Source organism: Manis javanica, chromosome 8 (genome assembly GCF_040802235.1).
Source record: "Manis javanica isolate MJ-LG chromosome 8, MJ_LKY, whole genome shotgun sequence".
NCBI lineage: Eukaryota > Metazoa > Chordata > Mammalia > Pholidota > Manidae > Manis > Manis javanica.
The window spans coordinates 12,935,144-12,957,426 of NC_133163.1; the positions used below are offsets into that span (position 1 = coordinate 12,935,144).

The 22,283-nt window shown below is 36.8% G+C and overlaps 1 protein-coding gene across 1 annotated transcript in view; it reads left to right on the plus strand.

Moving 5' to 3' along the window:
* Nucleotides 1-22,283, plus strand: part of RPS6KA5 (ribosomal protein S6 kinase A5) — a 190,738-nt gene that overhangs the window by 71,812 nt on the left and 96,643 nt on the right. Inside the window, exon 3 of the mRNA XM_073241979.1 lies at nucleotides 17,688-17,906. Coding sequence (XP_073098080.1) covers nucleotides 17,688-17,906 — 219 coding nt within the window. The remainder of the gene's footprint in view (nucleotides 1-17,687; nucleotides 17,907-22,283) is intronic.

Here is a 22,283-nt window from a genome sequence, read left to right on the forward strand (position 1 = left end):
CTAGTTCATTGTATTTGGCTAGTATAATCTTGATTCCAAAAACACATAGAGTATGCAGAAGGAAAATTATGGGCCAGTTTCACACATGTGAAATTTTTAATACCAGATTTATAAAATCAAACCGTGTGTATATTGTCTTTCAACACATTTAATACTTTGTCTCATTATCTATCTGAACTTCTTGACTGGTTTGATCACAGGTCTTTAAGATGATTCTGCAAAGGTGAGGAAAGAGTTTACTAGTAATGTTTTACTTTTGCATTTGCATTTCATGCTTCTTTGCTGCCCTAAAATTGGCCTATTGTTAGCCACGGATACTGATTTTCCTTTTTGTCCTCTGATGGTATATTTGCTTGCATGAGAAGATGGAATAACTAAGAAATATCATTGTAGGTATTTCTGTATTGAAAATCAGTTTTGATGACTAAATGGAGTAGGTGGAAACTTTTATTATGAATATAATAAAATCTCAATTTTTATTAAAAAATTTCACCACTGATCTTTCCGTTTCATTATCTTTTTAAGATAATTTTTTTCTGGCCTCTAATTAGAATAATAGAAAAGCCTCATCAGATGTCTCTACGTGTCATGTCAGGTTTTCGTTGGAAGTGAAACTGAAAACTCTTCTGATGAATTTTTATATATTTTGAACTAAAAGAAATGCTGTTCATCTAATATCTTGAAGACTTCATGGAATGTTGGAATATAGAAGACTGACTTTTTGATCTCATACTTAAATACATGTAATATTTATGAAAAAACTCACTTTCACTCGGAGTTTTGGTTTATTTCTCTTTTCAGCTCTCTTGTTTCTTTTGGTTTATCACTAATCTGTTGATCAGTTTCCTAAGGCAAAACTTGGAGACAATTTTGATTCTTTTCTACTTTGATCTTTTTATTTCTTGTTTCTCACAAAGTCCTATGTTTTTCCTTCAAAATGAACCTGGGATTTACCTTTTTATTTCTAGTGCTGCTACTCATGTTACCTTATGCATGGATTGTTGGGGTTTTCTTGTGTGTCTGTCTCCCAAGTTCTCTCTTCCATTTTATGCATTTTATACATATTCTGTTATAAATAATATGCAGCATCATTAAAAATTCAGTATTATTGCACTATTCTTTGGTTTCAGAACTTTTGGTGCCTTTTTTTTCTAGTTAATTATGCAAGTCTAGATTCTCATCTTGCTGTCAGGCTTAGCTCAGTTTTCTCCTGCCTTATTTCTCCAGTTACCCTGATATTCTGCCTACTTCCTGGTTTGGTTAATTTTCTTTTATACCCCTGCAATTATGTGTACTTTGCCATCCTCTGGTGCCCTACCTTATCTTGTTCTCCCATCCTATTTCACCTCCTATTTTCTGCCTGTCCAAATCCTCATGATTGTTTTATTTTCTGAAATGCAACACTGAGAAGCTATGTCAAGAACACAGCGCTGAGTGGTTCTCTGAATTTTCCTTCACATCTACTATTTTATTCTAGATTATAAACTCTTATGGTCACTCCTATATATTTTTGTAACCCTGTTGCCCTGCCCCATCCCCATGGCCCATAAGAGTATGAAGCATAATAATAGTCTAATTAAAGTATGTAACGTATGCTCTTGTCTCAGCATTATTCTTGAGATTGATAGTGCCAAGTCCAGGAAGTACCTTTGATTAATCTTTTAGAATTATTTTGTTTCATGATGAAATTTTAGATTATTGGTGAGAATAATGATTGTGTTTTTATTTCTCTCCTTAACTTTTCTGCTGCCTTCCTTTTGACCACTTTGCTTTCTTTGAGACATTCATCTAAGTATCAGAGAAGAAAGTCTTTAAACACACCCATTGTAAGCATTATTAGGAACTCGGATGCCTACTGAAGTGGAGCATGAAGGTCTTAGCTAAAAGACTTAAGTATTCTCTTTGAATTTTCTTTATTCATCATACATGATCCAGTACTTTGGAGATCTTCAGCCGTTATGACAAAAAAGATAAGTTTTTCCATGTAACTGTAAAGGGTACAGCTGAGTTGGTTCCCTCTTCCAGTTCTGGGGCTTTGGCAGTTGTGAGGTACTTGGGTAGGTATTGAGGGTCACTTAGAAGACTCAGGTTTGAATCTTGACATTGCCGTTGCCCTTTTATGTTTCTTGGGTAAATCACACGAACTCTGCGAGCCTAAGTCCCTGTTGGTGTAAGTTAGTAATACCTATCTCACACTGTTCTTATAAGACTGATTGAATACTGGATAGGAATCGCCAATTGCCAAAAAACCATCAGTTGAGGTTATTTGTTGAACAGGGAGCTCAACTATAAAGCTGAATCCTAAATTAGAAAAACAAAATTTTTTAGGACTTATGCAAAGATAGATTATTAGTTACTTCGTTTAGTCATTCACTCTGTTGGGAGTAATGTCAACTAAAGTTCTATTTCTAGTAATTATAAAAATCTAACAAATGACAAAACAGTTCACAAATGACATGTTAATGAAATTTCATTGGCATTTCTAAGAAGTTGATTTGTATATTACCTTAAAAATAACAGGTCAAAAGAAAATATTGTATTTCTTTTATTTTCTCTCAGCTATTCAAATATTTTATATTCTAAACATTTTTATGTATGTTAGGTTAACAGTCTTATGCTAAAATATGCAAGAAATGAATAATAAAATATATAGATTGCCTGATACATAATAAATGCTATATAATCTTCAGCTGTTTATACAGCTGAATGGGAAAGAAGCCCACCTTCTGAAAGAGCTAATATAATATATTACCAGGTTCTCAGATTAGCTTGATACAGAAGTGAATGTCATTTCTTATTACTTTTTTTTTTTGGTATCATTAATGTACAATTATATGAGGAATATTGTGGTTACTAGATTCCCCCCATTATCAAGTCCCCACCACACACCACATTACAGTCACTGTCCATCGGCCTAGTAAGATGCTATAGAATCACTACTTGTCTTCTCTGTGCTATACTTCCTTCCTTGTCCCTCCCCCTACATTATGTGTGCTAATCATAAAGCTCCTTATCCCTTCTCCCTCCCTTCCCACCCACCCCCCCAGTCCCTTTCCCTTTGGTAACTGTTAGTCCATTTTTGGGTTCTATGAGTCTGCTGCTCTTTTGTTCCTTCAGTTGTTCCTTTGATCTTATGCTCCACAGATGAGTGAAATCATTTGGCACTTGTCTTTCTCTGCCTGGCTTATTTCGCTGAGCATAATACCCTCCAGCTCCATCCATGTTATTGCAAATGGTAGGATTTGTTTTCTTCTGATGATTGAATAATATTACCATTTTGTATATGTACCACATCTTTATCCATTCATCTGCTGATGGACACTTAGGTTGCTTCCATTTCTTGGCTATTGTAAATGGTGCTGCAATAAACATAGGGGTGCATATGTCCTTTTGAATCTCGGCTCCTGCATTCTTAGGGTAAATTCCTAGGAGTGGAACTCCTGGGTCAAATTGTATCTCTATTTTGAGTTTTTTGAGGAACCTCCATACTGCTTTCCACAATGGCTGAACTAATTTACATTCCCACCAGCAGTGTAGGAGGGTTCCCCTTTCTCCACATCCTCACCAGCATTTGTTGTTGGTTGTCTTTTGGATGTTGGCCATCCTAACTGGTGTGAGGTGATATCTCATTGTGGTTTTAATTTGCATTTCTCTGATGATTAGCGATGTGGAGCATCTTTTCATGTGTCTGTTGGCCATCTGAATTTCTTCTTTGGAGAAATGTCTGTTCAGATCCTCTGCCCATTTTTAAATCAGATTGTTTGCTTCTTGTTGGTTGAGGTGCATGAGCTCTTTGTATATTTTGGATGTCAAACCCTTATCTGATATGTCATTTATGAATACATTCTTCCATACTGTAGGGTGTCTTTTTGTTCTATTGATGGTGCCCTTTGCTGTATAGAAGCTTTTCAGCTTGATATAGTCCCACTTGTTCATTTTTGCTTTTGTTTTCCTTGCCCAGGGAGATACGTCCATGAAGAAGTTGCTCATGTTTATGTCCAAGAGATTTTTGCCTATGTTTTTTCCTAAAACTCCTAAGAGTTTTATGGTTTCATGACTTACGTTTAGGTCTTTGATCCAATTCGAGTTTACTTTTGTATATGGAGTTAGACAGTAATCCAGTTTCATTCTCTAACAGGTAGCTGTCAAGTTTTGCCAACAACAGCTGTTGAAGAGGCTGTTATTTCCCCATTGTATATCTGTGGCTCCTTTATCATATATTAATTGATCATTTATGCTTGCATTAATATCTGGACTCTATTCTGTTCCACTGGTCTATGGATCTGTTCTTGTGCCAGTACCAAATTGTCTTGATTACTGTGGCTTTATAGTAGAGCTTGAAGTTGGAGAGTGTAATCCCCAAGCTTTATTCTTCTTTCTCAGGACTGCTTTGCCTATTCAGGGTGTTTTGTAGTTCCATATGAATTTTAGAACTGTTTCTTCAAGTTTGCTGAAGAATGCTGTTGGTATTTTGATAGGGATTGCATTGAATCTTTAGATTGCTTTAGTCCAGATGGCCATTTTGGCACATATTAATTCTTCTAGCCAAGAGCATGGGATGAGTTTCCATTTGTTGGTGTCCTCTTTAATTTCTTTTAAGAGTGTCTTGTAGTGTTCAGGGTGTAGATCTTTCACTTCCTTGGCTAGGTTTATTCCTAGGTATTTTATTCTTTTTGATGCAATTGTGATTGGAATTGTTTTCCTGGTTTCTCTTTCTGCTAGTTCATCGTTAGTGTATAGGAATGCAACAGATTTCTGTGTATTAATTTTGTATCCTGCAATTATGCTGAATTCAGATATTAGCTCTAGTAGTTTTGGAGTGTAGTCTTTAGGGTTTTCTTTGTACAATATCTTATTATCTGCAAACGGTGACAGTTTGACTTCTTCCTGACCAGTCTGGATGCATTTTATTTCTTTGTGTTTTCCGATTGTCGTGGCTAGGACCTCCAGTATTGTGTTGAATAAAAGTGGGGAGAGTGGGCTTCCTTGTCTTGTTCCAGATCTTAGAGGAAAAACTTTCAGGTTCTCGCTGTTAAGTATGATGTTGGCAGTGGGTTTGTCATATATGGCCTTTATTATGTTGAGGTACTTGCCCTCCATACCCATTTTGTTGAGAGTTTTTATCATGAATAGATGTTGAATTTTGTCAAATGCTTTTTCAGCATCCATGGAGATGATCATGTGGTTTTTGTCCTTCTTTTTGTTGATGTTGTGGATGATGTTGATGGATTTTCGAATGTTGTACCATCCTTGCATCCCTGGGATGAATCCCACTTGGTCATGGTGTATGATCTTCTTGATGTATTTTTGAATTCAGTTTGCTAATATTTTGTTGAGTATTTTTGCATCTATGTTCATCAGGGATATTGGTCTGTAATTTTCTTTTTTTGTGGGGATTTTGCCTAGTTTTAGTAATAGAGTGATGCTGGCTTCATTGAATGAATTTGGAAGTATTCCCTCCTCTTCTTTTTTTTTTGGAAACCTTTAAGGAAAATGGATATTTTGTCTTCTCTAAATGATAAAATTCAGTGGTGAATCCATCTGGTTTGGGGGTTTTGTTTTTGGGAAGTTTTTTGATCATGGACTCAATTTCATTCCTGGTAATTGGTCTCTTTAGATTTTCTGTTTCTTTCTGGGTCAGCCTTGGAAGGTTGTATTTTTCTAGAAAGTTGTCCATTTCTTCTAGGTTATCCAGTTTGTTAGCATATGCTTTATCATAGTATTCTCTAAAAATTCTTTTTATTTCTATGGTGTCCGTAGTGATTTTTCCTTTCTCATTTCTGATTCTGTTTATGTGTGTAGATTCTCTTTTTCTTAATAAGTCTGGCTAGGGGTTTATCTGTTTTGTTTATTTTCTCAAAGAAGCAGCTCTTGGTTTCAGTAATTTTTTGTTGTTGTATTCTTCTCAATTTTATTTATTTCTTCTCTGATCTTTATTATGTCCCTCCTTCTGCTGACTTTGGGCCTCATTTGTTCTTCTTTTTCCACTTTCAATAGTTGTGAATTTAGACTATTCATTTGGGACTGTTCTTCCTTCTTTAAATAGGCCTGAATTGCTATATACTTTCTTCTTAGCTGCCTTTGCTGCATCCCACACAAGTTGGAGCATTCTGTTGTTGTTTTCATGTCTCCATATATTGCTTGATCTCTGTTTTAATTTGGTCATTGATCCATTAATGATGTAGGGGCATATTGTTAAGCCTCTCTGTGTTTGTGAGCCTTTTTGTTTTCTTTGTATAATTTATTCCTAGTTTTATACCTTTGTGATCTGAGAAGTTGGTTGGTACAATTTCAATCTTTTTGAATTTACTGAGGCTCTTTTTGTGACCTAGTATGTGGTCTGTTCTGGAAAATGTTCCATGTGCGCTTGAGAAGAATGTGTATCCTGCTGCTTTTGGGTAGAATGTTCTATAGCTGTCTGTTAGGTCCATCTGTTCTTGTACATTGTTCAGTGCCTCTGTGTCCTTACTTATTTTCTGTCTGGTTGATCTGTCCTTTGAAGTGAGTGGTGTGTTGAAGTCTCCTAAAATTAATGCATTGTATTCTATTTCCTCCTTAAATTCTGTTAGTGTTTGTTTCACATATGTTGGTGCTCCTGTGTTGGGTGCATAGATATTTATAATGGTTACATCCTCTTGTTGGACTGACCCCTTCATCATTATGTAATGTCCTTTTTCGTTTCTTGTTACTTTCTTTGTTCTGGGGCCTTGTATGATACATGTTCTGCAACACCTGCTTTTTTTCTCCCTATTGTTTGCATGACATTATCTTTTCCCATCCCTTCACTTTTAGTCTGTGTATGTCTTTCGGTTTGAAGGGAGTCTCTTGTGGGCAGCATATAGATGGGTCTTGCTTTTTTATTCATTCTGTTATTCTGTGTATTTTGACTGGTACATTCAGTCCATTTACATTTAGGGTGATTATCAATAGGTATGTACTTATTGCCATTGCAGGCTTTGGATTCGTGGTTACCAAAGTTTCAATGACAGCTTCTTTACTATCTAACCGTCTAACTTAACTCACTTATTACGCTACTGTAAACACAGTCTGATGATTCTTTATTTCTCCCCATTCTTTTTCTTCCACTTTTATTTTTTATGTTAGGTGTTTTATTCTGTTTCCCTTCACTGATTTTTTAGAAAGCTGATTTTATTTTGCATTTAGTTAGTATTTAGTTTGGTGTACTTTCTTTGCTGGGGTTTTATTTTCTCCAGTGACAGCTATTTAGCCTTAGGCATACTTCCATCTAGAACAGTCCCTTTAATATACATTGTAGAGATGGTTTGTGGGAGGTAAATTCCCTCAACTTTTGTTTATCTGGTAATTGTTTAATCCCTCCTTCAAATTTAAATGATAATGTTGCCACAGTATTCTTGGTTTGAGATCCTTCTGTTTCATTGTACTGAATATATCATGCCATTTCCTTCTGGCCTGTAAGGTTTCTGCTAAGAAGTCTGATGGGTTTTCCTTTGTAGGTTATCTTTTTTTTCTCTCTGGCTTCTTTTAAAACTCTGTCTTTGATCTTTGCCATTTTAATCATTATATGTCTTGGTGTTGTCCTCCTTGGGTCCCTTGTCTTGGGAGATCTGTGGACTGATTTCCTGAGAGACTATTTCCTTCCCCAGATTGGGGAAATTTTCAACAATTGTTTCTTCAAAGACATTTTCTATCCCTTTCTCTCTTTCTTCTCCTTCTGGTACCCCTATTACCTGAATATTGTTCTGTTTGGATTGGTCACACAGTTCTCATAATATTCTTCCATTCCTAGAGATCCTTTTATCTCTCTCTGCCTCAGCTTCTCGGTATTCCTGTTCTTTGATTTCTGTTCCATTAACTCTCTCTTACACCTCCTCCAGTTTGCTCTTAAATCCTTCCATTGTTTGTTTCATTTCTGTTAATTCATCCCTTAGCTCTTGCATATTTCTCTGTAGCTCCATCAGCATGCTTATGATTTTTATTTTGAATTCTTTTTCAGGAAGATTGCTGATTTCAGTCTCACCAAGCTGTCTCTCTGATGTTTGAGGGGTTTTGGACTGAACAGGTTCTGCTGACTTTTCCTGGCGATGGGAGTGGTCTCTGGCGAGTGGCGCACGTGTCAGCTGGGAGAACAAAGTCCCTTCCTGCTTGCTCTTCGCCTTGCCGGCTCCGCTGTCTGTGCCAGTTAACCGCACACAGGGTGCAGCCTCTGGGTTAATCTCCTAACCTGATGTGGGTGGGGTGCCCCTCGGGATGGCCTGTGGCACTGGCAGTGGTCACAGGCGAGTGGCATTTGTTCTGTCATGAGAACAGACTCCTTCATGCCTTCTGGACCCTGCACCCATCTCCTCTGTCTGTGGGTGGTTATTTAGCAATCCTGTGCTTCCACGTCCTCCCCACTCTGATTCTTTTCCTCCTTCGGTGAGCTGGGGTGGGGGAAGTGCTCGGGTCCCGCCAGGTCACAGCTCCACGCCTTCCCCTTTTCCGTGAGATGTTGGGTTCTCACAGATGTAGCCTCACTGGTGTACTATATCTTCTGGTCACTCTTTTAGGAATAGTTGTATTTACTGTATTTTCAAAATATATATGGTTTTAGGAGGAGATTTCCACCACCCTACTCACGCCGCCATCTTTTCCTCTCTCTGAATGTCATTTCTTAACAAATATTTTACTGTAAAGCCTAAAATATGTCCAGCAATAGGAAAATACAGCCATCAAAAGATCTTCCAGGTTTCAGGCTAGTTTTTCCTGATTATTTTCCACACTATGGCCAGAGTGATCTTTCTTAAGTATAAATTTGATCATGTCAGTTCTTTATTTAAAATCTTTCACTTCATTCCCATTGCTCTTGGGATTCATTCATTCACGTGTATTTATTAAGAGCCAAGTAGCTTTGGGTGCTGAGAATGGAATAGTGAACATTAAAAAAAAATGATTTATTACATACAAGCCTAAAAATTAAATATGGATCTGATCTTCATTTAATATAGAGTTATTTCTGGGTTTATGAAACCTCAGAATGAGTGCTGGCAGAGTATAGAAATTGAAAATGCCTTGCCTCGAGTAATGTCCAATAAGCAGCATTTGCATCTACCTCAGTCCCTGTGCCCTTCTAAGGTCACTTTTTCCTTATGGTTTTTTTTTTTCCATCTAATCAACAGCAGATCTTGCAAGCTGTTCTGTGGAAATACTTATCCTTCAGAGAGGCTATGTTTGGGTTCCTTACCCCAGTCTTATGTGTCATCCTTGAAATGTTGACTTTGATAGTTCTTTACTCATTTGTCCTAGATTCTATGAAAGTCATCCCTGACAGGACAGTCTTTAGTTTTTAATTTTTAAACATTTTTACTGCAGACTTTTTATGAACACATTGTATTTATTAAAATAAGATGTATTTCTATTTCTCCTGAGTAATTTGCCACCAGAGGAACATATTTTATTTATTAAAATAAGACATATTTCCATTTCTCCTGAGTAATTTGCCACTAGAGGGTGCTAGAAATTGCACTAGGTGACTTAAAGGCCAGATTCTTTTTGGTGATAATGGTAGAGGGAAAGAAACGTTGGTTGAGTCATGTAGACTGTTTTAAAAAGTATGATGACTTAGTCATTTGTCATTTTATTCTCTTAGGTGTTTGGGATGTACTCCTGTTAAAATAGTACTTTTAAAAGCTTGTCTTCATCAAATTGTCAAAATTGTCACTCAAAAATGTTTATAATTTTACATCTATGTATACCCACTATACCTTATACTTTAGTGTAAGCCTACAGTGTTTATGGAAATCTTAGAGGTTAGGTGTGATGTTTTATGCCATAATCAAAAGATGATTCCATATGAAGATTTTGGCTGACATTGTCTCCCTAGTGTAAATGTACTCAGTTTTTTACTGATGCTGTCTTAGGTGATGTTCACAAGAAGCAGAGCCCTGGATGGGATTTGGGGCACATGTGATTTGCTCCAGGAGTGCACTCAGGAGAGAGTGAGAAGCCGTAGGCAGGAGAAAAGCCTAAGCATCGTGTGGTCTAAGCTGGGGACTAAATTCAGCCTGAACCCATGAGGAGTTTTGTAGCAAGAGTAAGGAGGCAAGCTTTTGTACCAGTCATTGGTTACAGGCTTATTTAGAGGGCACAGGGTAGGGAATGGTGGCATATAACCTTTCAGGTGAGGTTGTGGCTCCTGCCTATCTAGTCCTTTCTCCAGAGAAGGGGGCTGTTAGCAGCTGGGATGTGGGTACACCGGCCCACACAAGTGTGATCTGGCAGGGCATGTTTGCATCTGCTGTGGATGGTCATTAACATTGGCCATTGGGACATAACGGTTCAGGCCAGCAGCTTGTCTGTTAAGGTATAAAGAATGATTTATGTGCTTCTTAGTTGTCCTCATTTCCTTGTTTTCCTGTACTGTTCTTTCAGTAAGAGCCTCTGGGAATCACATCCAGGGTAGTCATTTCCTAATCTAGAGCTCACCATAGGACATGGTTTCCTTTGCAGCTTTTTCTTCTGTCCTGCTGGACAAGAATATTTGGTTTTCAAGTCATCTGGGATGAGGGGTGAGAAATGGTCTATGGTTTATATGGGTCATCCATATGGAGATAGTCAGGAGCCAGCCGCAGGCACGTAAATGTAGGCAGTTGTGAGCTGGTTTAATGCAGGTAGTGTCTTAGGGCATTCTCTGAAACTTAAAAAGTGCTGTTCTAGAAGGTTATTCTACAATTAGTCTTTAATTATTCAAGGTAATGTAGTATGCATAAATGGAACCCATAGGCAGTTAACTCTGTAACTATTTTTTATTTTCAACCTTTTTACATATTAAGTCTTTTTTTAGAAACTGTCACCATCCATGAGAAAATGTACTGGTTTGTATTACTGATTCAGCTGTACATCTGTTCTTGACCATTAAAGTAGTTCAGTAAATGATTCAAATGGACCTGGTTAATTTAAAAATTATAATTGGATTGAATCTAGGTTGCTTGCCCTTTTACTATGTCTCCTCCAGATCCTCTTTATTATATATCTTCTGAAGAGAATATAAATGTTTCTAAAAGAAATGGACTACTTTAGTCTTTTTTATAAAAATTACTGCTTATGATTTCATATGCATTTGCTATGTCTCTTGTTTACTTTTTGCATCTGCTTATTTAATCAGGCATGTTTTGGACTCATAGTTTTTCCTTATAATCTTAGAAGAATAATCTATTTTAATCAGTCTATCTTTATTAGTCTTAGAAATTTTGTTTTTATGATTTTGTAAATTCTGGTAACAGTGGCTAACTTAAAAAATAGTTAAAAATAGTTAACTATGACTAACTTAAAAAATCGTTTAAAAATTAGATAATGGCTCAAATTCTCCTTTTTCATTCTAAAATTATATTGAAATACTTAGTTTTATAAGTATGTATTTTTTTATATTTAGAACTTAATGTGCAATTAAGGTATCTGTTGTATAAAGGAAATTATGAATCAATACTTCTGTTAGATAAATATGTAAAATCAAGCGTGTTTTATTTTAAATGTGTTTTGAAATTTAACAGTTTTTAAAAGGAGATTTAAGGGAATTATCAGAGATAGAAAATAAAAAAGGGAACCTTAAAAAAAAAACCCTCAAAAACAGCAAAATTCAGATAGAAAGAAAGTGAAATGGATATTATAGACATCGGGAATGAGATAGTCATTGTAATTGAGTCTTAAATTTAACTCTGAGGTTACAAAGACATAGGGAGAAAGGGAAAATTCTTTGGCCTACATAATTTTTTTTAAGGGAAAGGCATATAAATTCATCTAAATAGTGTCTTTCAAGCTTTTTTGACTATTAACACATAGTAAGAAATAGGTACATTTTTATGTTGCAGCTCAGTATGTGTATTTATGTATGTGTGTAGTCTTATACATGCACTTTTTTCCATTAACACTTATATAGTGTTTCTTATCTGCTAGACCCTATTCTAGCTGCTTATATTGACTTATTCCCTGAACCTTATGAGGTAAGGACTATAACTATCCCTTTTATAGTATTGACGCAGTTTATCTTAACTATTTTGCCCACAGTCACACAGTGACTAACTAGAATGCCTAGGATTCAAAGCCAGGTAAGTCTGGCCCCAGAGTCTATGTTTTTAACCATTGTTCTATACACTCTTTTTTTCCCTCCCATGTGCTCAGACTCGTCTACATTCATACATGCATAACACACATGCATGTGTATATAAAGAGGAAACATGTTTCATAAAGTACTTACGATATATTTGATTCTATTTTAGTTTTTTAAAATGCTGGTTAGGCCTACTTAATTGATACCATCATCCACTAGTGGGTCACAGCCACAATTTTTAAAAAACTGGTCTAGAGCAATGTTTTAACAAACACCAAAGTAATCAAATGTCTCCTATATAGTGGGCATTAAATAATATCATGATAATAGCATATTTGATAAAAGATACAGAGATATTTTTGAAAAAAACAATTTTATGTATACTCTTGAAAAAGTGACACACAGGAAATTAAAGTTCAACTTGTTAACATGTTTTTGAGTAGAACTTAGCTACTACTATCGTCCAAGGAAAGTGCTCTCTGTTGACCTGTCTTAACACAGGATAAATTTTAGAATATTACTGGGACGGACAGTAATGTTTTTTTTTTCTTCTGAAGTCTGATCAATCAGATGATTGATATGAGTTTTTAGAAGTACCTAATTATGGTCATTCCATTGACCTGTCTGCTCTTTGTGTACTGATTGTGCTGCAGGGACACTGCAATGAAGCTGCTTCTCTGAGAATCCTTCCAATAATGGTGGTTTTCCTGGATTGAAATATGCTTCAGTAGCATTACTGCATTACTTACCGTGTGCATTTGGCTGGCCTTTTAACCAGTATACCAGTTTCCAAGGGCAGGACAAGTGAAATTTAGAGTTCCAAGAGTGTATTTCTTATGTGGTTCCATTTCTGACATCGCTTTCTTGGGTGAATGAAGTTCTACAGGGGAAGAGGGAAGGGAAGGCAGGTGGACGATTGTCAGTGCCCAGGACATAGCACATGTGGAGGATAGAAACCTGTTCTCAGGTTGAATTATATATGAGAAAGGGATGTGACCAGGCATTGTGATTAGGCAGATTACAAAGCAATGGCTATATAAAGATGTCACTATGTTAAGATATTTTCTTGCCCTAGAATGATGGTGGCTAAGTCTCCTGAGTTCACTTTCACCAGGGAATGTTGTCAGGAATCATATGTAACACCCAAATTAAAAGGGCTTACTTCAGGAAAGCCCACTGTTCGTTACCCAGAGGGAAAGACTTGGGAGCCATCGCCCTGTACCACGAATCTGCTTTGCTGGTTTCTTTTGCTGAAGACCCAGCTTTAACTTTAGACCCGGATCATCGACTGAGAGGACGGTAGTTGGCTCTGTGCTGTGGAGCTCTTTCTTGGTCTTAACCTGTTGGCTAGCTTGTTTGTTCATTTTTGTCATGCATTCAACACTGAGTTTCCACGATGTGCCAGCTCCAGAGTTACTTGCTAATGATACAAAGTGAGTAAGATCAGACATAGTCCAAGATTTTGTAGAGTTTACAATCCAGTGGAAGTTAGACAATGAAACAATCAGATAATGTGAAAATGCATGTTTCTGATCATTTCTATGACAGAGAACGCATGGTATAATGAGAGCATGGAATTGGAGGAATTGTACTAGTCTGAGAAGTCAGTAGAGGCTGGGTGTCTGAAAGAGTTAATTAAAATGAGATGGTAAGAAGGTGGAGAAAGGTTGGTAGAAGCCAGATAATTTAGGTTATCTTTATTCTTTTTATTTAAGAGCAATGATCCTCTTTATTGAAGGATTCTCTTTATTTAAAAGCAATGAATATTCAAATGTTCTGAGCCAGACAGGTTACATTTTTATCAGCAATTTGGAGAATACACAAGGTATGATTTCCAGATTGAGGAAGGAAGCAAGCCTGGAAGTATAGCTAGTAGGGTTGGTGGCCAAGTCACCCTTTACAAGACTCCACGAAGCATTTGAAGCCGCTGCATGCTGATGTAGAAATTAGAAGGATGAGAGATGATGAATCCCAGCAGTGATGAATATGATCTCTAGTTTGTGGAAACTCTCTTATATGACATGATTGGTACTTGCAGTTAATCAAAAAAAGTTGGTTGAAGTGGAAAAATCACTTAAAAAAGATATGTATAAATATGAACTTTGAATGTATTATTTTTCACTTAAAATGTTTAAGTATATATTCACTTGCCAGTCTGGATATAGGCACAATACTCTTTCTTTGAAAATCGGTTCTTAAACAATGGCTTATTTTGTGTAAACCACACTTAGCATGCATCATCTAAAATTAATTTTGGAGTCTTCAAAGTGGAGTGAGAACCAGACACATTGGAAATAATCTGAGTACAAAATCCTTCTAGATTTTCACAAGTTTTTCCCTAGCCTTTTTTAGCTTTTCCTCCCACACCTCAATTTTCAGCAGTTCTTTTTTTTTGAGTGCCTTGCTTTTATCTAGTTCTTCCAGAACATTCATCTTCATTTTTCTCTTTTGTTTCACATTTACATTTCAGTGATTTATGTAATATTTAGTTAAATTATAAAATAAGAATAACATATACAACTCCAAGGAACTAATTGTCCAAGAAACTAGATACTTCCTGTGGCACTCTGTTTTGTTCCTTTTACATTGTTTTCTTTATCATCAAACCATTGAAATCATTGTCCACAAGGTTTGTCAACATTGTGCTGTGTCAGGTAGATTCAAATTATAAACCCACATTTCAGTTTGCACAGAATTAACTTTAATAAGATACCTGTAGTTTTCCTCCAACCAATGCAAGTTTTTTCCAGCTTTGGAGAAGTTTACATAGTTGTATTGATCCAGTTCTCTTCTGAGCTTGGCTAGATGAGCATGCGGGTTTTCAGCAGAATTCAAAATGGTATCAATAGGGCCCAAAATTGAAATATTTACCTCATACATATGTTGTCTGGAGTTAATCCTTCTTGTAATTTATTTTTAAAATGTATTTCCCCTCAATTTCAAAATAGCCCCAGAACTTATTTCCTCACATTTCTTGACAAGAGTATCTTAAAAAGGCACTGACTCTGAAGAAATTAAGATTCAAAAGGCACTGGCTCTGATGGAATTAAGATATACAAGACTTTTGTGAAGATTGGTAATGAAGCATTTGAAGCCACTGCATGCTGCTGTAGAAATTAGAGTCATGCTAAAGCGTAAAGCTTAGTTTCTTTACCTAAACAGCAAAACCGAGTGTGTGACAGCCAAACATCCATTTTAGGTACTCCATCTGAGTGGGAAGTACTATTGTTTATCTTTTTTGGCCAAAAGAGTTTTCACCATTGGTAGCCTTTGCACTTTCCAAAAAAGACTTTCAAAATAGGAATTCTTTGATGATGTCAGCCTACACGTAACAAATGAAAGTAAGGAGCTGGCTGCACTAGAAGACAGTCACTCATTTAGTTGCAACCTAAAAACCAATTTCAGTTTCAATGGCCCCTCTTAAAATATTGGAAAGCATATTGGTGACTCTTGAGTTGATGGCGCTATTCAGCAGAAGAGCCACTTCACTTTCTCTCTCCGTATAGTCTGCAAACCACCTAACCGGAAAGGTGGCTTCGTCAAGGTCTCTCTAGTAGTGTTTTCTTTCTCCTTTGCAATATGATAAGCAGCCTTATGGGTGCTTCAAAAATCAAGGCTGTTTGGAGGCAGCTATGTTTTAGTTAGGCAGCCTACTTAATAAGTAAGGCACTGTTAGTCTGAAGTATTTGTTGTTTGAGACGCTGGAAGGCACTCCTTGATTTTGTTGACATAAGCATCTATTAGCACTTACTGTGGGATAGAAGTATTCTAGCTTTAGTTAATCATGGTAGTTATAAAAGCAAAAACAAAAGATTTGTGAACTTCATTATACTTTTTTACCTGACATTTTCTGATAGATGAAAATAATCATTGGCAGGATATGTAGTCTTCATGTTATTGGAAAACTGCATTATCATCACATGACTGTTGATTATTTGACCATATAGCACATAACATGGCAATAATGATGAGTTTATATTATTTGACAACATATATTAGCATCTTGTGCTACCTCACAATTATTTGAAGTGAAATATGACTTTTTTTTTTAATAACAGAAAGAAAAGAAAAATCTACAAATTCACAGAGGGACATTTTGCCCAGATAAGATGGCATGATAATGTTTTAAAATATTTTATAAATTATCTTACAGAAGAGGAGTGATACTCTTTTTTGTAGGTCCAGAGGGTATAGAAGGACCGACAAATGAGTATTATATAAAAGGCCTGTTTGCGCTCAAAATAAGGAACATTTTCTAATATTTAGGTTTCCCCCTTCCCCTGCCCCAAGTCAATAACAACCTTTACAAACCTTTCTCTCTTGGAAGTGGTAGCACTGTGTCCATTCCTCCGCTATAACACCAAACTTGTACTGTGACTTGAATTTAAAGTCTGCCTCCTTATTTATTTGCTGGTGAGGTCATTCAGTTAAGGCCGTGAAAACCCAGCTCAGGAGTAGGACCTAGTGGCCAAGTGGGATCTTGGGCAGGTGACCCAATTCTGTATCGTGTGTCATGTGTCAGTACTAATTCACTTCCCAAAGTACTGAACTGAATAATGATACAGGGTACAAGAGCCCTTCCTGTAGGCTCTCTTACTCTAGTGGGAGGATCAGAACAGATTCCTATGCTGAATACTGGAGAGGTAGTGTGGGTGGAGTGTATGGAAGCACTGCTGTGGGTCAGAACTCAGGCTAGCTCCTGAGTGGTCTGGCAAAAGTATTTCAACTCCAGAGTGGACTGGGCCTAGCCTTCCCAGGAGGTGTTAACATTTTTAAAAGGGAAGAGAATTCATACCTTGTCGGGATGAATTGGGGACCTACCCCTTCCCTCTCACACTGTTTTTGCCAGCGCTTTCTCCTCCCTCTCCCTCCCACTTCTTTCTGCCACCTTCCCCTTTCTCTAGGAAATAAATGCTCTGCTGGAGGCATGGTGCCCCTGTGACCCCAACTTCTCACCTGCAGGACTGGCGCTGCACACATGATTTGCCCAGCTGTGTCCTCACTTAGAGAAAACACAATGAGGTTGATCTACTAAGCCATTAATTACTGTCCAGAGATGTTAAGGGGCTTCTGCCATATTGCTTGCAATTTAGTGTCTTCTAATGCTTTTTTAATCTGAAGACCTGTTTTGTTTATATAATGTCAGCTTAGGTTGCTTTAGTTTTGGGTTTGTTTTTTTTTTAAGTATGGAAGCGTACTTGAGGTACTTTATTTGTATTGTGTGCATGGCATTCTTATTAAGAACTGTTTTCATTGATAGCAAAGCCTAGAGGTTTTATCTGATGTCTAAAAATGTCCTAGTTCCAGAATTGGATTGTCGTTAATTGACCACATAACAGCGAGTTTCGTACAGCTAAAAATATTGAAACAAGAATAACAGCAAAAGGGTGAAAGCATAACTTCGTAAACAGTGGTTAGATATATAAATGCTAAGGGTTAGACATAGAAATGTATTTGGCATAGAATTGAAGAAATCTATCAAAGGACCATTTGAAACAGCACTAAGGAAACATTTTCATTCAAAGAGTGTTTTTTTGTGTACTGTAACTTTCAATTTCCAGTAAATTACCATTCTGCTGAAGTAGCATTTTAATTCTTTTCATTTTTTTCTCTTCATTTTCAGCTTATGGAAAAGTATTTCTAGTTCGTAAAATAAGTGGCCATGATACTGGAAAGCTGTATGCCATGAAAGTTTTGAAAAAGGCAACAATAGTTCAAAAGGCCAAAACTACAGAACATACAAGGACAGAGCGACAAGTCCTGGAACACATTCGACAGTCGCCATTTTTGGTCACATTGCACTATGCCTTCCAGACAGAAACTAAACTTCATCTCATTTTAGGTAAGTGTCAGCTGTCAAGCTTTTTAGGAAAACATTTGGCCTGGATTCTTGAGTTGTAATTCATTCAAAGGGCAACATATTTCAGACTTAGAAGAAATGAACTAATTTGACTACGGTTCTTCTCTTTGAGGCAGCATTTCCCTGAACATGACTTGCTGTGGGTTTGGGGCCTCCCAAGCGGAAGGAATTTATATACTTCTATTCCACACTCCTTCATTAATCTTACGAAACACTTGAGATAGGAGTGCCTGCTTTCCTGGGTAGGGTGCTCCATTCCCACGTGAGGAGCTGAATGGTGAGGTGGGCCACAGAGTCCTGCTTTAGGAGGTCTCACAACATACAGGTTTGGGTTGATGCAATATTTATGGAAATCAGCAAATGGGAAAAATAAAAAGAAAGGAGACACTTCTATTCTTAGAGACACTTTGCTTTTCTGGTGAAAAACCTGCATATAATGGAGATATCTATTAGTCAGTCAACCCTTTGATCACTCCCACTTCTACCCACAGGCACTTTCTAAATTCTTTCCTTTCCCAAATAGAGTTGGACCATTGTATATGAACTCTGGAAAAGTCCTCTACACATCAACCAAATTACTTTGCTGAAAAGTTGTTCCATTTTCTCTTCCTACTAGAAGTAAATGGCAATACTTCTAGCATTATACTCTGTCATCATTGAGTATTTCATGTTACAACTGTAATTGCATTCTGGTGATAACTTACGTTTATGTATTATAATACCGTTACCGAACTATTCTATGAATTAGAGGAGATAAAATTTCACAGTGTGCTCTGTAAGCATTAGCTATTTCTTGAGTGCCTCCAGAATGCCAAAGCTATGCTAGGTTATCCATAGTGTCACTGACTCTCACAACAGCGCTACCCAAATCCCCTCGTTATTGATGTCAGAAGTTTCTGGAAGCTGTGTTTCCCAAAGTTACATGTCTTGTGTAAGCTTGAGAACAAAGATTGGAACTCAGGTCTGACCCATTTCAAAGTTTGCCAAACAGTGTGCTGCCTTTATTCTTTGACTGTTGGTAGTACAAACAGGTTTTTTAATACATATTTGGCAATTTTATTGAATGTTCTCATTTTGGAACTTACACTTTTATTAATGATGCCTAAAATTGCATTCACTTTTTGAGTCCTAAGGTTACACTTCAGTCTCCTGCAATGCTTACCATGAACAAACAATCCTCAGTCTTTCTACATACAGGTCATGTTTTCCCTGTCCTGTCAGAGTTCTCACTCATACTGTTGTCTGCCTGTTGTTCCAGCAAGTCAGTATCATTTGGTCCCTCATTCTGCCTCCTGTGTGTATCTGCTCAGCTGTGTTACTTACCAATTTGTGATTATGTATTCCTTCAGTATGTTTACCCAGTAGATTATAGGGACAGAGCATTTTAATACACTGGTTTGAAATCTTTCAGCAGCAGAACCCTCCCTCACATGAAAACACAAACCTTCAAATGGGAAACAAATAGAAATGAGTAGCTCTGCTTACATCCAAGCTTAAGGGCACCATCAGCTTCACAGCACAGCAGCCTCAGGCCAACCTGTGAAGACTGCCCAGAGGGCAGAGGTAGAGGCTGCGAGGCCTCCTGAGGCCAGGCTCTGGGACCTGCATGGCCTCCCCTTTAACAAAAGACCAGCCAGATTCAATGGACAGGAAAACAGACTTCACTTCATTTTTTTTTTTTTTTTTTAAGATTTTTTAAAATTGAGAAATAATTGAACTACAACACTGTATTAGTTTCAGGTGTATAACATAATGATTCAACATTGGTATATATTGTAAAGTGGTCACCACGGTAGGTCAAATTAACATTTGTCAACATACATGATTACAGAATTTTGTTGTTGCAATGAGAACTTTTAAGATGTACCCTCTTAGCAACTTTCAAATATGCAATAACAATATTATAACTGTAGTCACCATGGTGTACATTACAACCCTGTGACTGACTTATTTTATAACTGAGAGTTTGTACTTTTTGACCACCTTCTTCCATTTTGCCCACCCCTCACACCCATCCTCTGGCAACTACCAGTCTGTTCTCTGTATTTATGAGCTTGGTTTTTTGTTGTTTTTATTGTTATTTTTAAGAGTCCACATATAAGTGAGATCATACGGTGTTTGTCTTTCTCTGTCTGACTTATTTCACTCAGTGTAATGCACTCAAGGTACATCCAAGTTGCTGCAGATGGCAAAATTCATTTTTGTTAATGGCTGAATAATATACCTATGTGTGTGTATGTGTACACACCACAATTTATCCATTCATTCATCAGTGGACACATAGGTTGTTTTCATATCTTGGCTGTTGTAAATAATGTAAACTGTGGGGGTGCATATCTTTTCAAGGTAGTGTTTTTGTCTTTGGATAAATACCCAGAAAGGGAATCACTAGATCATGTGGTAGTTCTGTTTTCAATTTTTGATGAATCTCTATACTGTTTTCTATAATAGCTACACCAATTTACATTCCTTCCAACAGTGCATAAGAGCTCCCTTTTCTCCACATCCTTGCCAAAGACATCACTTCCTGATGAGGGGATTGCAGAGAATTCATGGCCAGAGCTACTGCACAAGTCCATGTTCACATTTTCACTGTTTGTCACATAACATCCTTTCCAGTTGATTTGTCCAAACCAGGATCAAGTCCAGGAGCACTCATTTCAAGGCTGGGTTGTTATGTCCTTAAAGTCTCTTAATCTGAAACATTCTGTCTTTTGTATCGTTGGTTTATTGGTCTGAAAAATGATCTTGTAAAAAGTGCCTTTTAGCTTATTACTTGTTCTACTGAATTCCAGTAGTTGGGAAGTTAGACCTAAAACCTTGATAGAGTGGCACTGTAGCTGGGATGTACCATAGGTGATTTTGCATATTTTGTTTTGTATCACCTCAAATCTATTATCTAATCATTGGTAATGCTAAGACTGAATTGCAGAGATGATAATCTGATCCCTTTATAAGAAAGTTAACATTTTTTCCTTAGAGGTGAAAATAACCTGTGTGATGTTTTGACACTTGATGGGTTTAACATTTAACACTTGATAATTCCTTGCTTGAATCAATTATTTCATTATGAGTTGCAAAATGGTGATATTCTGAATCTGTCATTTCTTCTATATTTAGTAGTTGGCAGTCTTCTGTAAAATATGGCTTTCTTTCATCCACTGTAAATCTTTGGTTACCCTGAGATACAATTTCAAATGGAAAGGCAAGATTCATTCCTTTGAAGTGTTAGTATTCAAAGTTAGAAGTTGAACAGCTAATTAAAGTGGTGCTGTGACTTCAGGGGCCCTGATACCAACCACCATCAGTCATGACCAAAGGAAGCCTGCTCTGGGTACTGTTCTGATGTTTTTTTCACTTAACAATGTATCCTAGAGATCATTCTGTATCCGATTGGGAAGCTCTTCCCCATTCTTTGTGATTCCTGCATAGTGTTGGATTCCATTCCATGGTGTGCTCAACCAGTTCTCTATGACTGGATCCTTGGGCTGTTTCCAGTCTTTTATTTTCACGTTTCAGGGTATAACTGGTACGTATGTCATTTCCCTTTGCCATTTGCATAGAATAAACTGAAGTCTTGATTCCTGGAAGGAGGTTGTTAGATCTGTATTTCTGCCCTCTGTAATTTTGCATATACCCTTCCATAGGACTTGCACCATTTTACACTCTCAACAGCAGTGTATTAGAGTGCCTCTTCCCTCCATAAGCATATTATCAAAGTTCTGGATATTTGCCTGTCTCCTAGACAAATAGTGGTTTCTCAGTGTAGAGTTAGTTTGCATTTTTCTTCTTAATAAGGTTGAACACTTTTTAATATGTTTAAAGGGTCATGGTTTTTTTTTTCTGAGAATTATCTATTTCTACCCTTTGCCCAGTTTTTCTTCTCACTTTCCTAGGAGTTCTTAGGGAGATTACTCATTTGTGATACGCATTGTAAATATTTCCCTGTTTTTCATTTGTCTTACTTTATGATGCTTTGACTATGTAAAAATTTTTAATTTATATGTAATGGAATTTATTTCAAAACTATTTTTATGGCTTACTGATTTTAAGTCATTGTTAGAAAGATCTCTTCAACTCTGAGGTAATAAAGGGATTTGCTGATGTTTTTTGCATAGTTTTATTTTTGCATAGAGGACTTTGATCCATGAGGAGTTTTTCTTTAGGTATAACATGAAGTAAGTATCCAACTTAATCTTTTTCAAATGGCTCCTGAGTTTTTACAGCACCATTTAATAAAAAGTCCCAAGTTTATACTAACTAGAGGTGCTGCCTTTTTCATATTTAAATTCTTAAATATATTTGGGTTCTGTTTCTTGACTCTGTTCTCTTTGGTTTGTTGAATCATAAGCCACTACT